Source organism: Amia ocellicauda, chromosome 5 (assembly GCF_036373705.1).
Source record: "Amia ocellicauda isolate fAmiCal2 chromosome 5, fAmiCal2.hap1, whole genome shotgun sequence".
In the NCBI taxonomy this organism is placed as follows: Eukaryota; Metazoa; Chordata; class Actinopteri; order Amiiformes; family Amiidae; genus Amia; species Amia ocellicauda.
The window spans coordinates 50652333-50677401 of record NC_089854.1 but is presented as its reverse complement, the minus strand read 5'-3'; the positions used below and the strand labels follow the sequence as shown (position 1 = coordinate 50677401).

The window sequence follows — 25069 nt, the reverse complement described above, 5'->3', positions numbered from 1 at the left end:
TCTTTCAAATTCTCACTGAGCTCACACTGCTGTGTGCTAAGCTGGAGTATAATAGTACATAGCATGTTACACAAGATGTGACTACAGCACACAATACCAGTGTTTCTGTATCAGCAGTGCTGGGCTGGGTGTTACAACATTTTCTTGATAGGCACTTTAAAGAGTGAGACAGTCACCTGATAATGCATCCTAAATACAGCAGCACTGCTGTTGACTCATGGGTTTCAGCCAGAAAATGACGTCCACAAACTCAGTCTACTGTATGAAGGGATGATAGAGTTTGTAAAAAAAAAAAAAAAAAAAAAAAATCTTGTGCATCTTAAAAAGCTGTATGAGTGCATGTGACATATGTTGCTAATATCAACACAGAGTGTGACATGCTACAAAAACTCTTTTTTTAATATTTTTATATATGTGTTAAGATGATCTCCCCCTATCAGAAATATATTATTCCCCCCTCACTGTTTTTATAAAACTACCAGAGGCTCAGCTGTTCTATCTCTGTAGCTTCAAATATGCCTCCAGAAATAATGATAAATATAGTTGTTGCATTCATTATGGCACTAAGGCTTGTTTTAATGACTTCTTACCATCCATTTTGTCTTACTTTTCTTTTCTGTGAGATTAGTTCACCATATTTAAATTGTACAATGTACAAGTAATGGATTGGGTCATGAATGATGTCTTGATAGGAAAAAGTTAAGGAGTTTTTAATTTCAAACACAAAACAAGCTAAGTGGACACTTTTATCAGTTTTTTAAAGGACCTAGGAAACAACCAAACCAATTTGGAGCTCCTGAGACAATATTTTTTTGCTTATGTTTTAAACTTAATAGACAGAATTGCATTCACTGTGAAAAGTAATATACATAGAAGGATACGTACCTATTTCAAAGCTGCCATCAATGACTCCTATTAAGTAACTTGGGATATCAAATCGTCTCTCCAGCTGGGTTATTGTGCTTTTCATGTAGCTCCCAGATAATGCCTTTGCGAAATAGGCAAATGACAATGCCATGAGGAACATCTAGAGTAAAATTAAAAAATAAAAATTCAGACCAAAGAGCCTGGTGAGTTTCGAGTGCCCTTCAAAAGCAGCAGATGAGATTACAAGCTATCTTGACAAAGACAGGATTAAAAGAAAGCATCTCATCCCTTTGATACTCTCCAACCCTCTCTGGTGGCTGAATGAAGACTGGTAATTGGAAACAGGTGAATGACAGTGAGGCCGAAATTCTTTAGTTGAAAATAACATCAAAGTGTAAGAAGCGTCATTTTGTTTCTATGTCTAGCAGTTGTGGCTGATACATAGAAACATCTACAATCTTTCTTTCACTCTTGCCTTGCTTCTCTCTCAGGGAAAGAATAGAGACTGATGTCTAAAACAAAAGTTAGAGGGGATAATGAAAGAGAACCATCAAAACCTAAAACAAGTACAGTTTTTTTAATTTTGATTAAACTCCATGGATTAATTAACCATTTAATGATATAAATATGCAATGGTGGTGTTACATATTGATTTAGTTTGTTTGCCAAAAACATTTGGCACACCTTGTCTGGGCTTTTCTGTCGAAATGCACACAGTTAAGGTGTGTAGTGCTATTATGCCTAACTTGAGACACACCCATGGAGTCCTGATTTCTCATGGGAACAAGGAGACATCAAATTCTGTGGGTGTTACATATACATATACATTCAAATATATACATATGCGTACATATACTGTTAGATCCATAAATATTTAGACAAGGACAAAAGTTTAATCATTTTGGCTCTGTACACAACCACAATAGATTTGAAAGGAAACAATCAAGATGTGTTCAAGTGTAGACTTTCTTCTTTAATTTGAGGGGAGTTACATCCAAATTGGGTTTTTATATGTGGTCCCCCAAATTTTAGGTAATTGGACAAACTAACATAATCATTAATTAAATTGTGAGTTTCAATACTTGGTGGCAAATCCTTTGCAGTCAATGACTTCCTGAAGTCTGGAACCCATAGACATCACCAGATGATGGGTTTCTGCCCTGGTGATGCTCTGCCAGGCCTGTACTGCAGCTGTCTTTAGTTCCTGCTTGTGCTTGGGGCGTTTTGCCTTAGAAATCAAAACAAACCAATCAAAGAGATAGCAAAATCATTAGGTGTGGCTAAATCAACTATTTGGTACATTCTTAAAAAGAAAGAACGCACGGGTGAACTCAGGAACACCAAAAGGCCCGGAAGACCACGGAAAACACGTTTTTACCGTCAGCCCCTCCCCCCCCCATGGAAGTTTTTCATAATAATATTAAAGAATACTTATATCTCCCTGGTTAATTTTCCAAATTTTTATCCTGGAGCACTGTTTTGAAATATTTATTGTATGCACAGATATGCTGTCTTGAATAGCTTATAGCTAGTTATCGAAACACATTGACCCGCATCATTGCAGACAAGCCTCCTCTGTTCAATCAATATAATAATATTGTTATAATTGTGATTAATATTTATTATTATAGAACTATACTTTTGTTCATTATTGTATTGTTTAATTATGTATCTATTTATTTTCCTTGTATTGCTATTCATAAATCATATCAGGAGACTTGCAGTTTAATTGCGTATAATTCTTCAAACGGGTCGTCCACATAATCTGCTTGGATTTGATTTCATGTAGCTGCCATAACATTTACTTTCTGCATTCATGATTAAAGGATGAACATGTGATGAATACATAGCATTGTGTGTTTACTTGTTATTCTGTTCCATCCAAGAAGGGCAAGTTCATGTTCTTTTGGTGCAGAGATAAAATAACCTATGAAAGGTTACATCACCCAAATTGACCTTCAGGACAGATGCGGGACTGTGGCTGCTCCTAACACATGTACATGATTACATTTAGACTGTATCCGAGTCATATTGCAACCAGATTAAATAACTAGTTAGCACTTTAAATACAATCAGGATTAGATTTAGGGTTAGGGTTGCACTTTCCAGAAAACTTTGGCTTCTGTTAAGGTTGTATTTCTACTCAGAAAACAAAGAAGAACATCTGCCTGTTGGGTGTGTTTATATACACACACATAAGTTGACTAGAGGTAGGGGTTCAGTCTGCCATTAAGTTAGCTGCATCTTGGGTCTTTAAAATACTGTAGTTTATGTAATTGTTTACCATGTGTGTTGTTGTTGTAGCTATTGCAGTCAAACCCCCTGCTCGGATTTGAACCTTTGTCTCTGGCACACCTGTTTCTGATCCGAACAGCCTCAACAGCAGTGTGGGAACAATGCTAAGCCAAAATTCCAGTTCCTGATGCCAGGGGCAGGGGCAGGGGCAGGGTGGGGGTATTTTTTGGGTGGGGGGGCGATGTTCAGAGACCAACCATATATGTTGTTACCTGTACCTAGATTTAAGTCTGGATTTAATCCAAACTTTGACTCATCTGCCAACTGCCAACTCCCAAACCAATACAAAATAAATTCACTGAACCAACACCACAACCATTTTGCAATGATTCTGTCAGTTGCTCACAGGAACTGGGTCAAAAGGAGAAATCTTATTTTTTCCTGTCTATCACCTGGGCCAGATGGTATATTTCCAACAGTACTTAAAGAAATTAGTGAAATTATGTGTAGGCCACTAACTTAAATATTCCAATTGACACTTAGAACAGGGGATGTGCCAACTAATTAGAAAACTGCAAATGTCATTTATCCAGAAGAAAGGCGACAAAACTGAGCCAAGAAATTACAGACTTTCAAATTTTAGAAAAAATGATTACACAGAAAATCAAGGAGCATCTTAATGAAAATAACATTCTTGTTCATAGTCAAGATGGGTTTAGACAAGGCAGATCATGTCTTACTAATTTATTAGAATTTTTTGAACATGCAACTGCAGCTGTAGATCACGTGAAAGCATATTATATGATATACTTAGATTTTTAAAAAGATTTTGACAAGGTTCCTCACCAAAGACTGATCCTCAAATTGGAAGCTGTAGGCATTCAGGGTAATGTAAGTAGATGGACTATGAACTAAACTATGTATAGGAAACAAAGAGTGTTAATAAGAGGAGTTGCTTCTAACTGTGAGGTTGTTAGTTGAGTTCCATAGGGATCAATATTAGGGCCTGTGCTTTTTCTAATCTATATAAATGATCTGGACTCTTGGATAGTAAGCAAACATGTCAGATTTGCAGATGACACTAAAATAGGTCTTTATTTTAGAAGCAAAAAAAAACAAAAACAAAATAAAAACAGTATTAAAGAAACAAGTGACATAAAACGAATTATACACTCACCTAAAGGATTATTAGGAACACCATACTAATACTGTGTTTGACCCCCTTTCGCCTTCAGAACTGCCTTAATTCTACGTGGCATTGATTCAACAAGGTGCTGAAAGCATTCTTTAGAAATGTTGGCCCATATTGATAGGATAGCATCTTGCAGTTGATGGAGATTTGTGGGATGCACATCCAGGGCACGAAGCTCCCGTTCCACCACATCCCAAAGATGCTCTATTGGGTTGAGATCTGGTGACTGTGGGGGCCAGTTTAGTACAGTGAACTCATTGTCATGTTCAAGAAACCAATTTGAAATGATTCCACCTTTGTGACATGGTGCATTATCCTGCTGGAAGTAGCCATCAGAGGATGGGTACATGGTGGTCATAAAGGGATGGACATGGTCAGAAACAATGCTCAGGTAGGCCGTGGCATTTAAACGATGCCCAATTGGCACTAAGGGGCCTAAAGTGTGCCAAGAAAACATCCCCCACACCATTACACCACCACCACCAGCCTGCACAGTGGTAACAAGGCATGATGGATCCATGTTCTCATTCTGTTTACACCAAACTCTGACTCTACCATCTGAATGTCTCAACAGAAATCGAGACTCATCAGACCAGGCAACATTTTTCCAGTCTTCAACTGTCCAATTTTGGTGAGCTTGTGCAAATTGTAGCCTCTTTTTCCTATTTGTAGTGGAGATGAGTGGTACCCGGTGGGGTCTTCTGCTGTTGTAGCCCATCCACCTCAAGGTTGTACGTGTTGTGGCTTCACAAATGCTTTGCTGCATACCTCGGTTGTAACGAGTGCTTATTTCAGTCAAAGTTGCTCTTCTATCAGCTTGAATCAGTCGGCCCATTCTCCTCTGACCTCTAGCATCAACAAGGCATTTTCGCCCACAGGACTGCCGCATACTGGATGTTTTTCCCTTTTCACACCATTCTTTGTAAACCCTAGAAATGGTTGTGCGTGAAAATCCCAGTAACTGAGCAGATTGTGAAATACTCAGACCGGCCCGTCTGGCACCAACAACCATGCCACGCTCAAAATTGCTTAAATCACCTTTCTTTCCCATTCAGACATTCAGTTTGGAGTTCAGGAGATTGTCTTGACCAGGACCACACCCCTAAATGCATTGAAGCAACTGCCATGTGATTGGTTGGTTAGATAATTGCATTAATGAGAAATTGAACAGGTGTTCCTAATAATCCTTTAGGTGAGTGTACATACAATATAAACTAGAATGCTAAAGTTCCTGGAGAAACTTTGTCTGCATGTGAAAGTATGTTTCAGTATAATAAGCAGTATGTTTCACTGTACATGTAGTAGTGTAGTAAGTACAAGATACTACAGTATACTATAGTATAAAAGTGTAATATGGTATAAAACAGTGTATTATAGTATTTTTTGTACTGTAGTAATATTGATAATACATCACAAAGTAATTAAGTATACTATAGTATACAACACTGTACCATAGTATGCGTTGTTGAACTGTAGTATATTACAAGGTACTACAGTATTCAATAGTGTACTATAATATATTACAGTATACTACAGTATAACAGTGTACTATAGTATAGCACAAGCTACTACAGTATACTGTAGTATAATAGTGTATTATGTTATAATAAAGTATAATACAGTATGTGTTGTACTTCTGTAGTAATTCGTATAATACATCACAAGGTAATACAGTATGCTGTAGTATAAGACACTACCATAGTATTTGTTGTAGAACTGTAGTACTTGTTATACTATACTATAGTACATGACAAGGTTTATTATACATGCATAGCATTTACTATTATTGACAATTAATAAATTATATGAAATTTTATGGGGCACTATATAAAGTTGTATGATTTATTATTATTATTATTATTATTATTATTATTATTATTATTAAGTTGGCCTTTATAGGTTTGATAAAAACATATTTAAACCTATGTATTACTATGCAGGTTAGTATGATTGTAACCACACAGCAGAAGTATAATAATTTGGAATAGGAGCATCATTAATAGTATGTAAAAGTATTCAGCTTAGTAATTGTATATGGCAAGTATGATCATATTTTTAGTCATAGTATGTAAGTTAGTATAAGTAAATGTCAGTTGTTGTTATTAATATTAACAGTAGTATTATTCGTAGTAATAGAAGTACGATATTGTACTACAAGGTACTACAGTATTCAATAGTGTACTATAGTATATCACAGTATAGTACAGTATAAAAGTGTATTGGTAGTATATCACAAGCTACTACAGTATACCGTAGTACTTACTTGTTATTTTGTTCCATCCAAGAAGGGCAAGTTCATGTTCTTTTGGTGCAGAGATAAAATAACCTATGAAAGGTTACATCACCCAAATTGACCTTCAGGACAGATGCGGGACTGTGGCTGCTCCTAACACATGTACATGATTACATTTAGACTGTATCCGAGTCATATTGCAACCAGATTAAATAACTAGTTAGCACTTTAAATACATTCAGGATTAGATTTAGGGTTAGGGTTGCACTTTCCAGAAAACTTTGGCTTCTGTTAAGGTTGTATTTCTACTCAGAAAACAAAGAAGAACATCTGCCTGTTGGGTGTGTTTATATACACATACATAAGTTGACTAGAGGTAGGGGTTCAGTCTGCCATTAAGTTAGCTGCATCTTGGGTCTTTAAAATACTGTAGTTTATGTAATTGTAATTGATATGTGTGTTGTTGTTGTAGCTATTGCAGTCAAACCCCCTGCTCGGATTTGAACCTTTGTCTCTGGCACACCTGTTTCTGAGCCGAACAGCCTCAACAGCAGTGTGGGAACAATGCTAAGCCAAAATTCCGGTTCCTGATGTCAGGGGCGGGGGCGGGGGCAGGGGCAGGGTGGGGGTATTTTTCGGGTGGGGGGGGCGATGTTGGATGCTTTACCAAGTTCAGAGACCGACCATATATGTTGTTACCTGTACCTAGATTTAAGTCTGGATTTAATCCAAACTTTGACTCATCTGCCAACTGCCAACTGCCAACTGCCAACTCCCAAACCAATACTAAATAAATTCACTGAACAAACACCACAACCATTTTGCAATGATTCTGTCAGTTGCTCACAGGAACTGGGTCAAAAGGAGAAATCTTATTTTTTCTGTCTTCTTGTAGTTATAGATAAATTACAAAATGTTGTGGAAATAAATTACAAATTTGTGGAATTCATATTATCATAAGGATCCGCAACACCTCAATTAATAAGGGCTCATCCAGAGCACAAAAACTGTTATTCCATGTTTAATCCTTTTAAACTGGGAAAGTTCTTTCACTGCAGTAGGATGAAATTCAATACCACTTTATCAATAAATAAAGTCAAATTAATAAATACAACTTGATTAAACCAAGAATACTAAAACACAAAGGTAAATGAAAACAACAACAAAAACAACAGAAACTATTAAGATTTTCCCATAAGAGCAATAAAGTAATCTAATTATAATTAAGAATAAATAATAAGCAAAAATGAATTATATACCCCGTGAAATTATAGATCTCTTTCATATTTTTATGTATACTTTAAACATTTAAATATACCAGACATTGGGCCCTCAGGCTTTTGTTGATTTATGCCACAAAAACAATCAATTATCTTCAGTAATTCCAACTGAGTGGTCCGTTACGCTGGAGATAAAAAAAAGAACTTCTTGTTTAAACAACCAGTTTCTGTAAACTCTCAGCTTCAAACTAGGTCATCAGTATAATGGTCATGCCTTATCAAGTAAACTATTGTTTTCCACATGGTAAGCGATATACAACATATGCACCAGTCAGGGAAAAGAGCAGCAGAAATTTTAAGATTAATTGTGGATATTGTAAAAAATGTGAAAAATCTGTATTATTTTCAGAGCACCAAACTGTTCAACCAATTTCCTGATCCTTGACATTAAGATTCTTAATTCAGAAATAAGAAGCATATGACAACCCATACCCTTTACCAATACCAGCTGATTTGTAATAGAGATAAAGGTAGAGGGAGATAGAGGGGGAGCTTGAAAAACTTGCTTTTCTTTCTTGCTTTTTAGGTTGGCAGTTTCATACAGATTAGTTATCGTTTCACTTGCTTTGGAATGCTTTCTTGGAGATATGAGCAAAAGTAGCATGACACAGGAAAATAAGAAAAACATAAAGAGAAATGTAAAACCCAGAGATCATTTGTTCAGACTGACAACGCTTCTGAGTGCTAGTAGCTTTACTGATGCAAGGTCCTTGACTTGGTATTTCTATGTTTTTGTTTTGTTTTTAAAAGGTGCCATGCTTATGTTCTTTATATCTCCTTGGAACAATCTTACTTATATGTTATAAACCAGATGTTTAATTTCAGAAATGTATATTTGTGATGAAATCTCTATACTTCAGCATATGAATACAATAAAAGCTTTATTTATCTAATTTAAGCAATGTATCTAGTTAAAACTAACCATTTCTTCAACAAAACAGCAAGGGTGAATGAATCCATTGGGAAAATGTCTTATAATTATAATCTTCTAATTCCCAATTTTACCTATGTGTACCATTGAAGCCAGTCACAATTTTCAGCAACTAGTGTGGAGTAGTGGTAAGGTTGCTGGATTCCTAAGGGGGAGGGTTGTGGGTTCAATCCCAGATGGGGGATACTGCTGTTGTACCCTTGAGTAAAGTACTGTATCTAGATCCAGTAAAAGCCCAACTATATAAGTGGATACTTATATGTAAAAATTAAAGTGATGTATTGTAAGTTGCCCTGTTTACGGATGGGTACTAAGAAATATAACAATAGTAATCAATCACAGTAATAAAAGCCTTGCAAAGGCATAAATATACCCTGGTAAGACCTGCTGAAAAACAAAGAGATGCCAATTAATAATTTTGTTTGTTGTTTAATAACTAAAAAAATATTTGCTATATAACATGTACAAAATTGAGAAATTAGGTTTACCTGTTCTGTGTTAATTATGGTAAATGGTAAATTATTATTATTACATAATCATTATTATTATATAAAAAAAGATGGCAACATGCATGGTTGGCAGATGAAAAACTTTGCCTCCAGCCTTTTATTGCTTCTCATACCTTCATACCAACACCCATCTCACAGATACATGCAACTTTTTGCCCTGAGTAAACTAATTACACCTTCTAAAAGGGCTGCACTGGACAAGAATGTGGAAAGACTTGAATTGTGTGATACTGCATTTAGTCTGAACGTTGTACCCTTGCCTGTAACAGAAATTAAAACATGTCTGTACCTAATTAACTTTAGTTTTTAAAGTTTAAGTTTTCAACATAATTAAATTATTTGCATAAAGATGTAACACCGGACAACAGAATATCCCAATATAATATCACTTCCCTTAATTCTAATTAAGGGAAGTTGTGTAAAAGCCTAATTAATCACCTTATAATTGTACATTCTACTCTGATAACCTTTAACTTCAGGATAATATATATATATATATATATAATTAAAAAACAATATAATAATTATAATAATTACACCCCCTCTTCAAGAACTGAACACAGAGCGCTGTTCCTTAACCACTGCGACAACAGAGATTATAAATTACATGTGAAACCTGTTATAAGTAGCCTACAGCCGCCAATACCAACTGTCCTGATTAGTTGTATGTGACTCAATTACTGGAATTAGTCACAAATAAATGTAGAAAATAGGAAAAAAATAAAAATAAACACGTGTGTGTATATGTACTGTATATGTGTATGTTCTATGGCTCTATGATAAGTGAATGCACTTTATTTTATGCTCATGTGGAGAATGTATGAGGGGGTCAAATTGTATCTGTGTGAGGCCAGTACACCCTGCAGCATATCTTCGTCTATGTTGGGGTTGCTATTGCCGGTTGTACAGTGCAGCATTACTGTCCAAATGTCCATGGTCCATGAATGCTACATGTTCTACGTCTGCTATGTAGGTATGTATGTATGTATTGCCATTCAGTAAAAAAAAGACTGTTATGAACTTGTTCTGGTGCAGCACACATAAAACCATATATAAAAATAGACAGCCCCACATTTCCCATTGTCACACTCTGTATATCCACAGGGTAGATGCATTCTAATTTTCATGGTTAAAGGGAGAGTTCAGTGGATTGTGAGATTTTAGGGGAGAACTTTTTTTTCTTAGCTGCCTGTAAGCAAGACATCCAACTCTGAACTTGTTCAGACCTAGGCTAGGGCCAGAAGGAATCCGTGAGTCCTGATTTCTGATTAAAGCCCTCAGAAATTCTTTAAAAAGTAGAATTCAAGCAGAATTCAATTAATTCAAATGATGCACAAAATAAAGTAATGCCAGTCACACAACAATAAAGTCATAATCTAATCACATAATTATATAATAAAGTAACATGATCACAGTAAAACAAATACTTAAAACAGGACAGATTCTACCTTGTTCACACATTTTTTAGTGAACACTTAATACACCATAGAAGTCGTTGGTTTGAGAGTTGCATTTCGTTCCTGTGAAATTTGCATGTTAAGTTTGGATTTGAGGTATATCAATCATGTATCGGACAATCTACAATGTCAAATCAATTGGAAAAAGACAAATCGATATTAATTAATATTGTCAATACTTGTATACTTAACATGAGCAAGACATAAACAAACTGACTAGAGTGTTGAAGTAAAAATTACACCGAATTATGTCATAATCTGAATCTCTGAATTTTTTCTATAATAAGCATGGCAAAGTTGATACCAGCACAAAATACATATCCACCAAAAATGCAAACGATCATCATCGATAATCTCCATTTGATTTTGATATAGATGGGGATTACTTTTTTGTACCTTGTTAGCACACCGTAGACCACTATTGGAAGCAGGCACTGCTTAGTTAGAACACTTGAAATCTCACTTGCAATTTCTTTATAGAAATTAATTAAATCTAATATATTAATTTATGCAGATTTTCCACATAATTTTTATAGAAAGTTCCACAGAATTTTGGAAACATCCCACAGGGTCTGTCTGGCCCTACTAAATTAAATTATCTCAGGAGGTTTATCAGAGTATGATGCACAGCCTCACTGTTCTCGCTCCCCATCTCCCCCCCCCCCCCCCCCCCCCCGGACATTCTACTGCTTATTAGCATGAAAACTGATACAATTATATTAATTACTATTATCAGTACTTGTATACTTAACATGAGCAAGACATAGATGTAAACTGACTAGAGAATGCTCAAATTATTTCTTGGAACTCATTATAAAAAAGTTAACCCTAATTATGTAACAATGGCAATCTGGCTAGTTAATCTTTCCAGATGGACAATTATCTACAAATGCATTAGAGTGTGCACTTAAATTAAATAACAATAAGGTATATCCTTCATGTTTTAATTTTCTATCGATCTACAACAGGATTCTGTGAAAAAAGCCATTCTTAAAATTAAAAAATGACAGTGCATACCCTAATTGCCCAAGGGTTTCAGAGGAATATACTGCAAATACATATTATTTATGATATTAAAGTTAATGTATATGTTAATGACGTATAATAAGCAGCAGCTCATTGTACATTGCAGGGCCTTATTTTGGCCTATTAAGCTTAGAAGAATTTAAAAAAAACATAAGCATGCTGATTTACAAATTGCATTTTATGGGAGTGAAAAATGAATTATCAGTTTCACAACACTCTATCATTAAAGGTATCAAGTCTTATCTTGTATTTTAAAAGTTAAAACAAATCTGACCTCACCCATAAAAACAGCAGCAAGGATTTTTAAAGATCTGTATCTGGCTGTGTATTGCCACTTGCAAAATAAATGTAATACATTAGTCGAACAGATTTGCGTTTGAACATACAGTTCCCTCCTGTTACCTGTTCTGTGTGTTATGCAAATATGATTATTTACGATTAAAAAAAAAAACAGGAGCAAAACTTGCCTTGCTATAAAAACTAATGGAAACTATAAAACTAATGGAAGGCAGGTGTACAGCACTGTAGTAACATTAGTAACTAACAGTTCCTTGATACTGTTTCAGTGGAATATGCTAAAAGATGGTCTTGTAATGCTCTGTTCACTATGTATTTCATAGGGTGCAGACCCTTCATTGGCATTAATTGCTGCATCAGTTCCACAACACTGTTTTAGTTGAGTGAGATAGGTTGTTCTGTGTTGTCTCCATCTGATTTGAGATCAACTGAGCTCTTCATGAAATTTTGTGCGCCAGAGCAAGAAGAGAAAGGCTGCTCTTTTTGTTAACAGCCAAACTGAAAGTAAACTTATTTTGGGTGTTACTGTAGTATGACAGGCAGCGGGAAAACAAAGCAGCTATCAAAAACAAAAACACAGTGCTTTGCTAGTGCCTAATGCCTTTGCTTAGCCAGGAGAGAATATGGCTTTCATCATAGAGCGCATAAGAATATAAGCAAAATCTAAAAAGAAAGGAACCAAGCATGCACATCAACAAAAATAACATCAGTTGTTAGTATTATTTACATAATCATAATATTTGCATAGTGTATTCAATTGACTGTTTTCTTTAAAAGAAAGGACAAACTGAACATCAGCATACAGTCTTGCTTATTCCATCCCATGAACCCAAGGTAATTTAATTAAATGATTTAATTAAATAAATACATATATACTCAGCAAAAAAAGAAACCTCCCTTTTACAGGACACTGTAATTTAAAGATAATTTTGAAAAAATCCAAATAACTTCACAGATCTTTATTGTAAAGGGTTTAAACAATGTTTTCCATGCTTGTTCAATTAACCATTATCAATTAATGAACCAGCACCTGTGGAACGGTTGTTAAGACACTAATGGCCCGTTTCCGGCCCGGACGCCGTTTCCACTGGTGTTTGGTGGCCGGTTAACAATCTGCTGCCGGACGCGTCCGTAACGTCCGTCCCGCCACTAGTGATGGAGGTTCGACTCTTCTCACTGACTCGGATCTTTGTTCAATTGAACGATACAAATGAACAACTCAGTCATTTACCAGTCTTTTTTACTCAAGCAAACGCTCGGTGTATGATTTCATCGGTTTTTATCATTACAATCAAAATTCAATTAATACGTTACATTAATTATTGTACCATGCGTCCAAATATTTGTTGCAAACATGTCTTTTGAATGCTACTGTAATGTAATTGTAATATGTTTTATGCCTTGAACTGCATTTACACTTGAACTGTATTTTTTGCACTTTGTATTGCGTTTATATTTTGTAAGTCGCCCTGGATAAGGGCGTCTGCTAATAAATAAATAAAACTGTCTTGATCTATTTTTCTTTGCAAACGTAAAGCTAACAGCTGTTGGACGGACTATGCTGGAGGACTGCATATTCAGTCATATTGAGTGTAACTCCGCTGCCAGCCTTTCAAATGACCGAAATAATAAAAAGCAACGGCCCAGTCGTTTTTACGTTAAGTAAACGCACGCTGTATAATTTGATGTGTTTATCATGACAATCAATACTCAACTTCTACATTAATTATTGTAACGTATCAAATTATCAGTTACAAATCATGTTTTTATAATGCTGCCGGCTCGATCTATTTTTATTTTTGAACGGAAAACTAACAGCTGTTGGACGGAGTACTGAGCTGCCTTCAAATGAACGATAAAACTGAACGAGTCAGTCGTTCACGAGTCTTTTTTACTTAAGCAAACGCTCGGTGCATGTTTTCATGTGTGTTTATCATGAAATCAATAATCAACTAACTATATTCATCATTGTAGCCTGCATCCAATTATTAGTTATAAACATGACTTTATAATGTTCCAGGCTTGATCATTTTTTCTCTGCGAATGTACCGAGGCACAGAGCTGAGGACGCGTATGAAGCAAATGATCATGTTCGAATGACCGATAAACTGAACGAGTCACTAAAGAGATTCCGAACTGCACATCACTAGCACCCACTGAGGACACGAGTCCCTTTCAGAAGAGAGCAGTGCGCTGGACGTGCAGACACAGGGAAGAGATCAGAGACATTGTGTCGGAAGATATAATCTTAAGTGAAATCCACGTACAGAGACAATGACTGATACAGTTAATATCCGAGTGCATTAAAGACTGATTTCACAGGACCGGTGCAGTGACTGACTAGTTAAAATAAACTGAAGGATAATAATCGGATTGTATTAATATTGTATGAACAGCTGGGCGTGTTTCAGGCTGTGTTGTGTGAATGGTGTGCAGTGTTGTATATCAGCCCAGCAGACAGTCAGTATGAAGGCGAACACGATTCATTAAAGTGCCCATTTACAAGTGACATGAATGAATAAATAAATACAGCAGATCTGGGTTTCCTCTAAAACATAAGGACTGGTTTAATAAATGCGTCCATAAACGCCATGACTGAGACGCGCACACTTTAGTTCAATTATAACTGCTATATTGTATCTGGATGATTAATCGTGAAACGTGTGTATTTTGTTTCAACTGTATTACCCGGGTTAAGGACGTCTGATAAGTACATTATAAATAATACGGCAAAAAGTGTTGTTTGCAGTTACAAATCTGTAGTAAGAGTAATACATGAAGGGGGTCACGCTGTGCGTTTAAAATACATATATACTAGCACAAATGATGACAATACTAATAATACATATTCGCTGTTTAATATTATTGTTGCACATGGAAACATATTCTTATGGTGACGTGCTTGTCTGAATATGTTGTCTATACACGTTAGCTCTTCCTAATATCTCTTAACAGAAACGTGTATTGCTGTTTACAATCATGTAAAGAAAGAATAAAACAGACACAAAGTCCTATCCACTCAGGCTGTGTCGCTCGTAGAAGGTAGGCAAATAAGTTCACAGTTATAAAAACTTAGGACACTAAAGAGACCTTTCTACTGACTGAAAAACACCAAAAGAAAGATGCCCAGGGTCCCTGCTCATCTGCGTGAATGTGCCTTAGGCATGCTGCAAGGAGGCATGAGGACTGCAGATGTGGCCAGGGCAATAGATTGCAATGTCCGTACTGTGAGACATCTAAGACAGCGCTACAGGGAGACAGGAAGGACAGCTGATCGTCTTCACAGTGGCAGATCACATGTAACAACACCTGCACAGGATCGGTACATCTGAATATCACACCTACGGGACAGGTACAGGATGGCAACAACAACTGCCCGAGTTACACCAGGAACGCACAATCCCTCCATCAGTGCTCAGACTGTCTGCAATAGGCTGACAGAGGCTGGACTGAGGGCTTGTAAGCCTGTTGTAAGGCAGGCCCTTACCAGACATCACCAGCAACAATGTCGCCTATGGGCACAAACCCACCTTCCCTGGATTTCCTGCAAGACAGGAGTGTCAGTGTTCTGCCATGGCCAGCGAAGAGCCCGGATCTCAATCCCATTGAGCACGTCTGAGACCTGGGACCTGTTGGATCGGAGGGTGAGATCTAGGGCCATTCCTCCCAGAAATGTCCGGGAACTTGCAAGTGCCTTGGTGGAAGAGTGGGGTAACATCTCACAGCAAGAACTGGCAAATCTGGTGCAGTCCATGAGGAGGAGATGCACTGCAGTACTTAATGCAGCTGGTGGCCACACCAGATACTGACTGTTACTTTTGATTTTGACTCCCCCTTTATTCAGGGACACATTATTCTATTTCTGTTAGTCACATGTCTGTGAAATTTGTTCAGTTTATGTCTTAGTTGTTGAATCTTTTTATGTTCATATAAATATTTACATGTTAAGTTTGCTGAAAATAAAAGCAGTGAGAGGACGTTTCTTTTTTGCTGAGGTTATGATACATACATTCTAAAAATGCACTGTTGTTGGCCAGCATCTGAAACAAACTCCTGAGCATGTCAAGTCTTTACCTAAAGGATATATCCAACTACACAACATCAAGGGATCTAAGACCTGAAACTGAGTTGGAGCTGATCTGACAGTGGCAGCTTTAATTAAATATGTCTGCATCTTCAATTGCAGTGGACTACTGTTTTTTTGGATAAAGAATTAGGCACAATGCTTTGTAAACTAAGACACAGCATCCACAACCAACAGAAATACAACAATACCTTAAGGTTGGAGAAGCAGGAGTGTTTGCCATTTAAAGAGAGCTCAGTCTCTGCTAAGCATCTCTCCTTAGGTGGGGGTTCCATCTTCCATGGGATGATACCATTCTCCTTGTTTGAAGTTTCCATTCTGAAATTTCTTGACATTGATGTAGTCCTTAAAGAAGATAATTGAAGCATGTGACTTTCTTTGTGTGTGTATGTGTGTGTGTGTGTGTGTGTGTGTGTGTGTGTGTGTGTATGTGGTGTTCTCCTTTCCAGCTACATATTACACAGTATTCTGATGTGATTAGTTCAGTGGAGTGCAACCCCAAATACTACAGTTTTTCAAGAGATTGCTATCTCTGAATTCAAATAACCTAATAGCCTTTAAAGATAATGTAATTATCTGACCTGTTTAAATGAATTGGAAACATAATCAGAAACATGGTAGGTTTTACAGTAACTCAAATACACAGTCATCCAAAATGAATAAATCACAACCATAATACATTTTATAGTCCCTATTGATTACACTCAAATATAATTGTAATCCTGTTCAAAATTTCTATTCCTTATTTTTGTTGATATTTAGAAAGAACAAAACAAACACAGAAACAGAAGTCAATTTGTTGATACTACAGAACACTTTCAACTACAAAATAAAAAATTTAAAAAGTGTTCTGCGGTGTCAAGTCATTTTAACAGTTTGATGACAGTGCCATTCTTGGTTGTTTGTCCATGTTTTCAGAAATAAATCAACAATAAGCACCATTCATCAGTAGCAGCAAAATCCTGTATGTGACACTGAACAAAACATCATGGCAAAAACACAAAAGATGTGTTCCCAAACTGTTGTTTTCATGAGACAGAACTCTGTAGGAATAACTGGAGTTAGTCTGTCCCAGCCTTTCCATTTCCATTACATCAAAATAGTAAAGTATATAAGTCTTGACTTTCTATAAAAAGCGACTGGTCTGCTGATTTTTATTTTATTTCTGTTGTAAGAGTAACATCCAGCTCCCATCCAGTGTGATGCTGGTCATTATAAAAACAACTCTGTCTTTACCTTTATTCTTATTTTCTCAGCACAATTTTGTTTCTCAAACTACCAGCCCTATATACTTCAAACAAACGTCAACACCATTTTGTAAATGGAACACAAGCTATACAGTACACTTCTCAAGAACATTGTGCAACTTTCCAGCCAAAACAGCTCTGACAGGTAATTAAGTCATCACATTCCACAAGCTTAATCTTGTGCACAAATCTTATGCCAACCTGAGTGAGAGGTTACATTTTGTGGTGTGCTTTTCTGGATCACATTCAGATAGTTCCAATCACCAAGCATAACATGAAAGTGATAAGGTCTTGTTCACACATACTGTAACCTCATTGAATCTCCTGTATTGAGTTTTTGCTATGATATTATTTTTTAAATCATCAGATATTGGAGTTGATAGATAAAAATGTAATATTTGATGCGTATGTTCTTTAACCTTATGTTAAGGTAATTTATACATAGCAAGTTATGAATTAATTCCAGACAGTTAATTACATTTACTTACCAAATCCCTAAAATTATATATATATAATGCATTTTGAGGATGATCTTTGGTCTCGATCAAATCAAAACTTTGACCTAGCAACGGATCACATCTTACAAATTTGAATGCAATCGAGTTTCACTTTCTAATAGTTATAAATAAAAACAAAAAAGGTTACAATTTTGGGACATTCAGAACTGGATGGAGGCCAGTAGGCTTTACAGTTCTTTAAAAAAAGGTATGTTTAACAAATAGTGTACAGTGCTAAATGGTCCAATTAAGCAAATTATTTGTTTATATAATCTGAAACCCAGTTTAAATGGTAATTTATACACCACCTCACTTGAAGGTAAGACTTGATGTGTATATAAAGATAATAAGATATGTATAAATAAGTACATACACAAATACATATTTAACATCCCTAAAATAATTGAAAATAATAATTATTGATATGTAATGTGACGTGAGTAAAAAGGCTTAACAGTGCTAACACATTTTTCTGTCTTCATACACAACACAAGTTGTCAAACCCTTAGGAAGGTTTAGAGCACTATTCCATCTTTTCCCTTGCCTTTCAAAGAGAACAAGAAGCACTGCCGTACATTTGCTGACTGCAAATAAACTAGTCCAGAAACAAAACACCCAAAGACTAACATAAAGTTAAATACATCTTAAAATAAGGAAGACAGTAGGTGGCTTTTATCTCATAGCCTTTACACAGGGCACAGGAACCATGACAACATAAACCACTGCATCCCTCTCCATCTTCACTTTGCCTAATTAGCACATGAATATGACTTTTTCTCCTGACTTTTCTTCTTCCTACATGTGTCACGGACATGAACATATATTCACCATAATTAAAGCAAGACAGAAAGGTCTTCAAAATTATTGAAGATGAAGTTTAATCATCATCATCATCACCATAATCATAATAACTCTATTTTGCAAGTTATTCTTGTGTCAATGTCAAATAAACTTTAAAGTTGTTTTTGTATGATAAGAGACGTTTCAAAGCTGTAAGGATTCAGGAATTGCTTTGTTAAGATGCGCAAAAACAACAAAAAGAGTACAACTTTTGGACAGTGCGAGCTATATCCCAACAGTAAGAGAAGTTTCCATTAACTACTGTACTAAACAGAGGACATGTAGATGAGTAGGCTACTGGAAGGACTGGTTTATTTTTGTTAAAGTAAAATCGAGCTTTTACTATTGCTTAAAGAAGTTAACATAATCAATATAAAAAAAGATAGTTGTAATCTTTTACCGTGTTGCCTTAGTTACAGTTGATATACATTGCAGAGGCGTTTAAATCATGCAGCTACTTACCTATATTACTACTGGTGCTGGAGCTGAGCGCAGTTTTGTGGTGTGCGATCCCGTGTGCGGCACCAACTACGGATTTGCGAATATATTCATGTTGCTGGTCAATGTGTCATGCATAATATGAATGCTAAACCCAAAACCCACTCAGAGGTCACAAAAAGAAGGACAAAAAAAAAAAGAACAAAAAAACACTAAGGCATCAGCGCCTATTGAGGTCCTCCAGCTAATTATTTGTCAGGAGTTCGGTACACCCCAGTCATGCACTTTTTCACGTCCTTTAATCTGTTGACGTCAACTTCCCAGGTCCGGTTCCTACCACGAACGCCGAAACAGTTAAAGCTCTTGTTTTAGTCTGTGCAAGCCGCTTGAAGATTTGATACAAACACGTGATTCTGCTTTTAAGAGAGAGAGAGAGAGAGAGAGAGAGAGAGAGAGAGAGAGAGAGAGTCTTTTATGCAAACTGATACGTCCTAAATCTCCAATGCAATACGTGCAATGTGAGATGAGGACGTGCACTCATGTATGCGTTGTATGATTAAACAAACACTGATTATCTATCTATATATAGTCGCCTAAAGGTCCATGGTTGTTTTACTGTGCGATGTGCAACGTTGATTCTTTAAATAAACACTAGTAATTGAATTTGAAGTGCGCGTGCTGCGAATTATTACAGTCTGATTTAATCTGAGATCAATGAGCTTACTTTAAGAATAGTGCTATTATTGCAAATTGCGTACTAACCAACGTCAAGATTTGCATTTCTTAAATTGTCAAATGTATGTGTGTTCTCCACTTGGTCACATGCCACGTGTTGTTTTAAACGAAGCAAAAGCCTCATTGACTTTTGTCTCAAACATGTTGTTTCTCCTATTATAATATAAATTAATACATACAGTTTAATTAATACAACATAGACAACTATTCAGGACCAGAAATATTCTCCTCTGCAACAAGTAGGCCTACTAACCAGAAACCTAATAAACGAATTAATTCATAAACACATAATACATTTCTTCAATCTAGTTATGTGTTTACAATTTAGTTATGTATTTGTGTGTGGAACTGACATAATATTTCAGATATTTTTCAGTCAATACAAACAAAGAATGAATGAAGAAATCCATAAATTCAAAAGCTAAATGACCTAAAACAAACAAACAAACAAACAAATAAATAAATACATTGAAAGACTGGTAATTTTACTGTCTTAATTGCTGCGTATGCCTAATAAGATCTTCATTTCAGCTTTAGCTTTAAAATGTCCATGCTACCTAGCTAACTGGGCACGAAAAAAAAAAGATGTTGGAAATGCTGATAGCTTGGAAAAATATGGAGCTAACAAATCCTGTCTTCAGGCAAAGTCAAACATCTATTGAATAATGTGGCATCCTAATGTACCTCATGTAATGTTTATGATGTACCACTTTTTGCTACTCAGGTTTCTGTGCATCCTGTGCAAAATAGCTTGTCAAGGCTGGTTGGTAATCAAAGAACTGTGCAACATGTGGTATTTATAAATATAAACAGCCAGTTCCCCCATTAATTATATTTTAATGGCTCTAATAACTATCTTAATCTTCAGGGGTGTCCAAAAACTTCACTTCACCATACACACTGATAATAATCAGGTAACAATCAAGTGCTTATAATGTAGTAAATATATTTAGATGATAAAAATTGAAAGTGGAGTTCCCTTTGGTAAAAAAGGGGGGTAAAAAGTCTATAATACTATATGCAAATGTTTTCTCTGTGGTATAAACACTGGCTTGCGGAAGTAGAATGCATCTTAAGTGCATATTTCTGAACAGCTGTAATCCTTTTACAATGCCTTTCATATGGAGAAAGAACTTGACAACGTAATCACTTTCCACAAAACATGTATTTTGTGGTTTTCCATAAGTGAACTTGACAATCACACAGATTGTACTATGCATGCACTGAATCTATATTTGTCACTTTTAGCAAAAATGTATAGCAATTTGTACATACAGATAGACAGGGAAATTGCACAGCTGTCAAACTTCTGTCTTTTACTTTCTGTTTGTATTTTATACAAATTTAAGAACACACACACAATCGTGCCATGATGCAGAGATCACCCCAAAATACCTGAAAAATGCTGCTGAACAGATGGCAATGTTACAATGCAAAACCTAACTGTTGTGATAATTTAGCAGTGACAGATTTTACAAAATTGAAACAGATAGCTCCTCTGTTTAAAATAATATATTAAACAAAGGAAAAAAGTGCACCAATCCGAAACTACACAAACATTTCAGTTTTCATGTAAATTAGGAAACAAATCATTTCGTAATAAAATTAAGCGAGGTACGGGATGGGGGAGGTACATGTCAAAGATGATTTCACCAACGCACCTCATAAATAATGCCTATGAATGATCGAGTCTTTCACAAAATTGGGGGGAACGCCTATGATTGAGGGAGACAAATTAACGCTGTTTCAGTATTGGGGGAGGGGGAGCTCAAAATGAATAATATCCAATAATTCCTGAGTAAGACTGCACAAAGTAAAAATTATAGTAAAATGTAGTATCAATGACCAATTTTTCACCTCTAACTTTCAGATTTATACTTTATGATATACTTTTTACTTTTTTATACTATTTGCTCATATGTGTGCCACATTTTGTCACTTTGACACTTTTTTGGTGTTTGCTTGTTTAACAGTCTGTAATCTCTCATTAATTCAGCCCACTGTTATCTCCTGGAAATAAATACATACATACATACATACATACATACATACATAAATAAGGGCACATATATATATTTATTTATTTCTGTCTGATAGGAATTGCAATACCATCATCTTTCACTGAACTGAAAGGCTATGTGCAAATTGGATTAGTCTTGATTGAACAGTCTGAACAGTCTAGTACCCAAAACCTTGTTGCTCAGTATAGTTATTGATAAAAGCCTACAATTATCAGTGATGTAAACGGAGGTGTGGTGGGGGGATGAAAGAAGAAAACAACAATAAATTAAATACTTTAGAAAAGGGCAGCAATTCAGGCAAGAAATAAATAGGCAAAGGCTAGCTTCCAAACCAGGCATTATCAAAGAAGGCCAACAATTAAAAACATTAAGAAGGGGAACAGCTGCTAGTTTAATGCAGTCCCTAAAATGATTGGTTTAAATGTAGTCATGTGTAAGTAGGAGTGTAAGAGTGTAAGTATCAGTATTTTTTCTATTCCATTCTGTCATTTTACTAACTCTTAAAGATTAAAAAGTATAACTTTCATCACAGTCATAGCTACTGTAAATGCCCCAAAGGAGAGCTCTGTGGTGTTTCAGGATGTGACATTTCAACCCTTATTGGCAGAAAAAGCCCATATCTACAAGAGCATGGAATTTGTCTTCCCCACAGCAACATAATAATATAATATATAATATTAATATGCAATATAATATTACAAATATTACATCCAGTGGAAGTGTGACTGTATACCTCCATGTTCACTAGGACACTTTAAGATGGGATGGGATTTTAAACAATTAATTAATGGATTAAGCAGACGTCCTTACACAGAGTTTCAATTATCACAAAACACTTCTCAACAGATTTACATAATACAGGAAAGTACAATAAATGCATGTAATAAGTATAGTGTGCCACCAAGTGCTTAGGTACTGGCATGCCAGTCAGTTTTTGGACAGTGTCTGGCCCTGCATTGTTGCACTATAGGACACAAACAAATGTGCTGGAGCACCAAAAAAGGTTAGAGGCATCTATGGTCATCACCACTCAGTGACAAATGAGACCAAGGGTCATCTCGAGGGCGAGGTTCAAAGGGATCTGCAACCATCAGGGTGCCTTTCAACACGCCTGAGTGATTGTCACTCAGCGATGGTAATCATGTTGTGGTTGTATTCGATTAGCACAAAACCATATCTGCAATGGTCTCAGCTGCAGAAGGCCAAGGGACAGAGACTATGATGCGCCGAGCAGGCTCTGGCAAAGGGACACTGCCTTTCAACCCTTTTCTCTCTTCAGAGGGAACACCTCTCTGTGAGGTCAGGACAGTGAGGAACTGCACCTGCTTTGTTGGCTTGATTCGGCTTTCTTTTGGTTGAATCGTAGGCACAACTGCAAGAGGCAGTCGAGGACCAGAGCTGTGTGGCTCAAGACCTGCTCCCTGGAATGTGAACACACCTGCCAGTCATCTAGGTAATTCAGGACTCAGATCCCCTGACTGCAAGCCATTGTATGTAATTTGCATATCTACATTATACATACAGTATATGCTATAAGTTTACTTGAGCTGCTACGGAGAAGACAAATCCCATGCTCTTGTAGATTTAGTTTTTTCTGCTGTCCGGTAAGTGTTGAAACATCATATCCTGAAGCACCAAAGAGCTCTCCTTTGGGGTATTTACAGTAGCCATGACTGTGATGAAAGTTATACTGGGTTAGATACTCATACACTCCTACTTACAGATGAGTTATAAAAGTTTATGAAATAATAGAATTGAACAGAAATACCACAGATTCTTTACTCATACACTCTTACTACCAAATAAGTTTATAACTATAAACTAATCATTTTAGGGATTGCACTAGTTCCCCTTTAAAATTTCTCTACAGGCTGCAAATTTTAATATGTAGTGCACCTTGAATCAGAAGACAGTGTTTACCATTCCATTGTAAAACACTGAATGAATGAATGAATGAATGAATGAATGAATGAATGAAAACTAAACTATATGTGTATGATTGATTACATAACTTAATTAATGTATTGAGATCCCCATAGGAATTACATTTGGAAGACACCAGAAAGTGTGTTTGAGACCCCTGTTTTTTACTCCTGGTAATTGTATCTTAAAGAGTTAAAAGTTATTACCTAAATGAAAGGTTCAATTAAGTAATTGAGAAGTCAGTTGGAACTAAAACCAGCAGGGTAGGGGGTCCTCCAGGACTAGGGTTGAGAACCACCGCTGTAGAATATGTATGAGAAATGTAATAGAGAATCAAACAGAAGAATCCTACCTGTGTTTCTTCCAAGCTACCATCAGTGGATTCCTCCTATTGTCTTTATACCTGTTGCAGGTTGTGGCAAGAGTACATATCAGCGTCACTTCAAAACATCCCATCCCATTGCACAACACAGCACAGTTCCCAAAACAAAATGTTATGACAGTCCTTGCAGCCACACCAACATTCTGTCTGTATCTCATTTTAAACAACAAATGAGGTAAGCAAAGGTAAATTTAAATAGATCTTTATAGCTGTAGCCAGCACAGTTCATGTCTGCACCAAGGGAAAAAGTTTCTAATGCATTACGTGTGCACACACACACATACGCATGCACACGCACACACACACCCATGCACGCACACACACACATACACGTCTACATAACTGGGTAAAATGTCACTATTCTATACCACACCCCACACAAGCATTCTCAAGCAAATTGGGTAATTGGGTAATCATGGGAATCATTTTAATTATTAATGGGGGGAGTTTATCTTTTCAAATTGAGATGCTCTTGAACAGCAAAGGAGAGGAAGAATGCATGAACACATCCCTTATTAATCAAACCTTAGGCTTTGGAAAATAAAATATCTAGTGCACAGGCTGACAGGACCAATAAAGTATGTCCTTGTTTCACCTCTCTCACACCATACAGAAACATAAACAGCAGTTTAAGTGTCTTTTTCTCCTTCCTTGGTCACATTATTCCCAATGAATTAATGTACAGTAGCACAAGAATGACAACTGTACTTCTTGTATGCTGCCTCTTGTACAGATTTGGTATTGATCACATGAATAATATATAAGGTGTTAAACTGTAAATCTGCCAATAAAAAAATAATAAGAATGAAGGTAATGTGATCAACATCAAAGCAAATAGAAAGTGCATGAGCTCTTATGGTATTATTCCTGTTGTA

General features: G+C 36.2%; 1 protein-coding gene across 4 annotated transcripts in view; it reads right to left on the bottom strand.

Annotated features, from left to right (window-relative positions):
• LOC136750466 (solute carrier organic anion transporter family member 1C1) overlaps nucleotides 1-19588 on the bottom strand; it is a 41842-nt gene extending 22254 nt beyond the window's left edge. Inside the window, exons 1-3 of one of the 4 annotated variants that reach the window (XM_066705601.1) lie at nucleotides 19158-19588; nucleotides 16303-16456; nucleotides 886-1027 (exon numbers count right to left, since the gene is read on the bottom strand). In XM_066705601.1, coding sequence (XP_066561698.1) covers nucleotides 886-1027; nucleotides 16303-16446 — 286 coding nt within the window. In that variant the 5' untranslated portion in view covers nucleotides 16447-16456; nucleotides 19158-19588. Of the gene's footprint in view, nucleotides 1-176; nucleotides 256-885; nucleotides 1028-16302; nucleotides 16457-19157 lie in introns of those variants that run through there. The other 3 variants (XM_066705602.1, XM_066705600.1, XM_066705604.1) reach the window with 3 other exon arrangements.
• Nucleotides 19589-25069: the final 5481 nt, after the last annotated feature.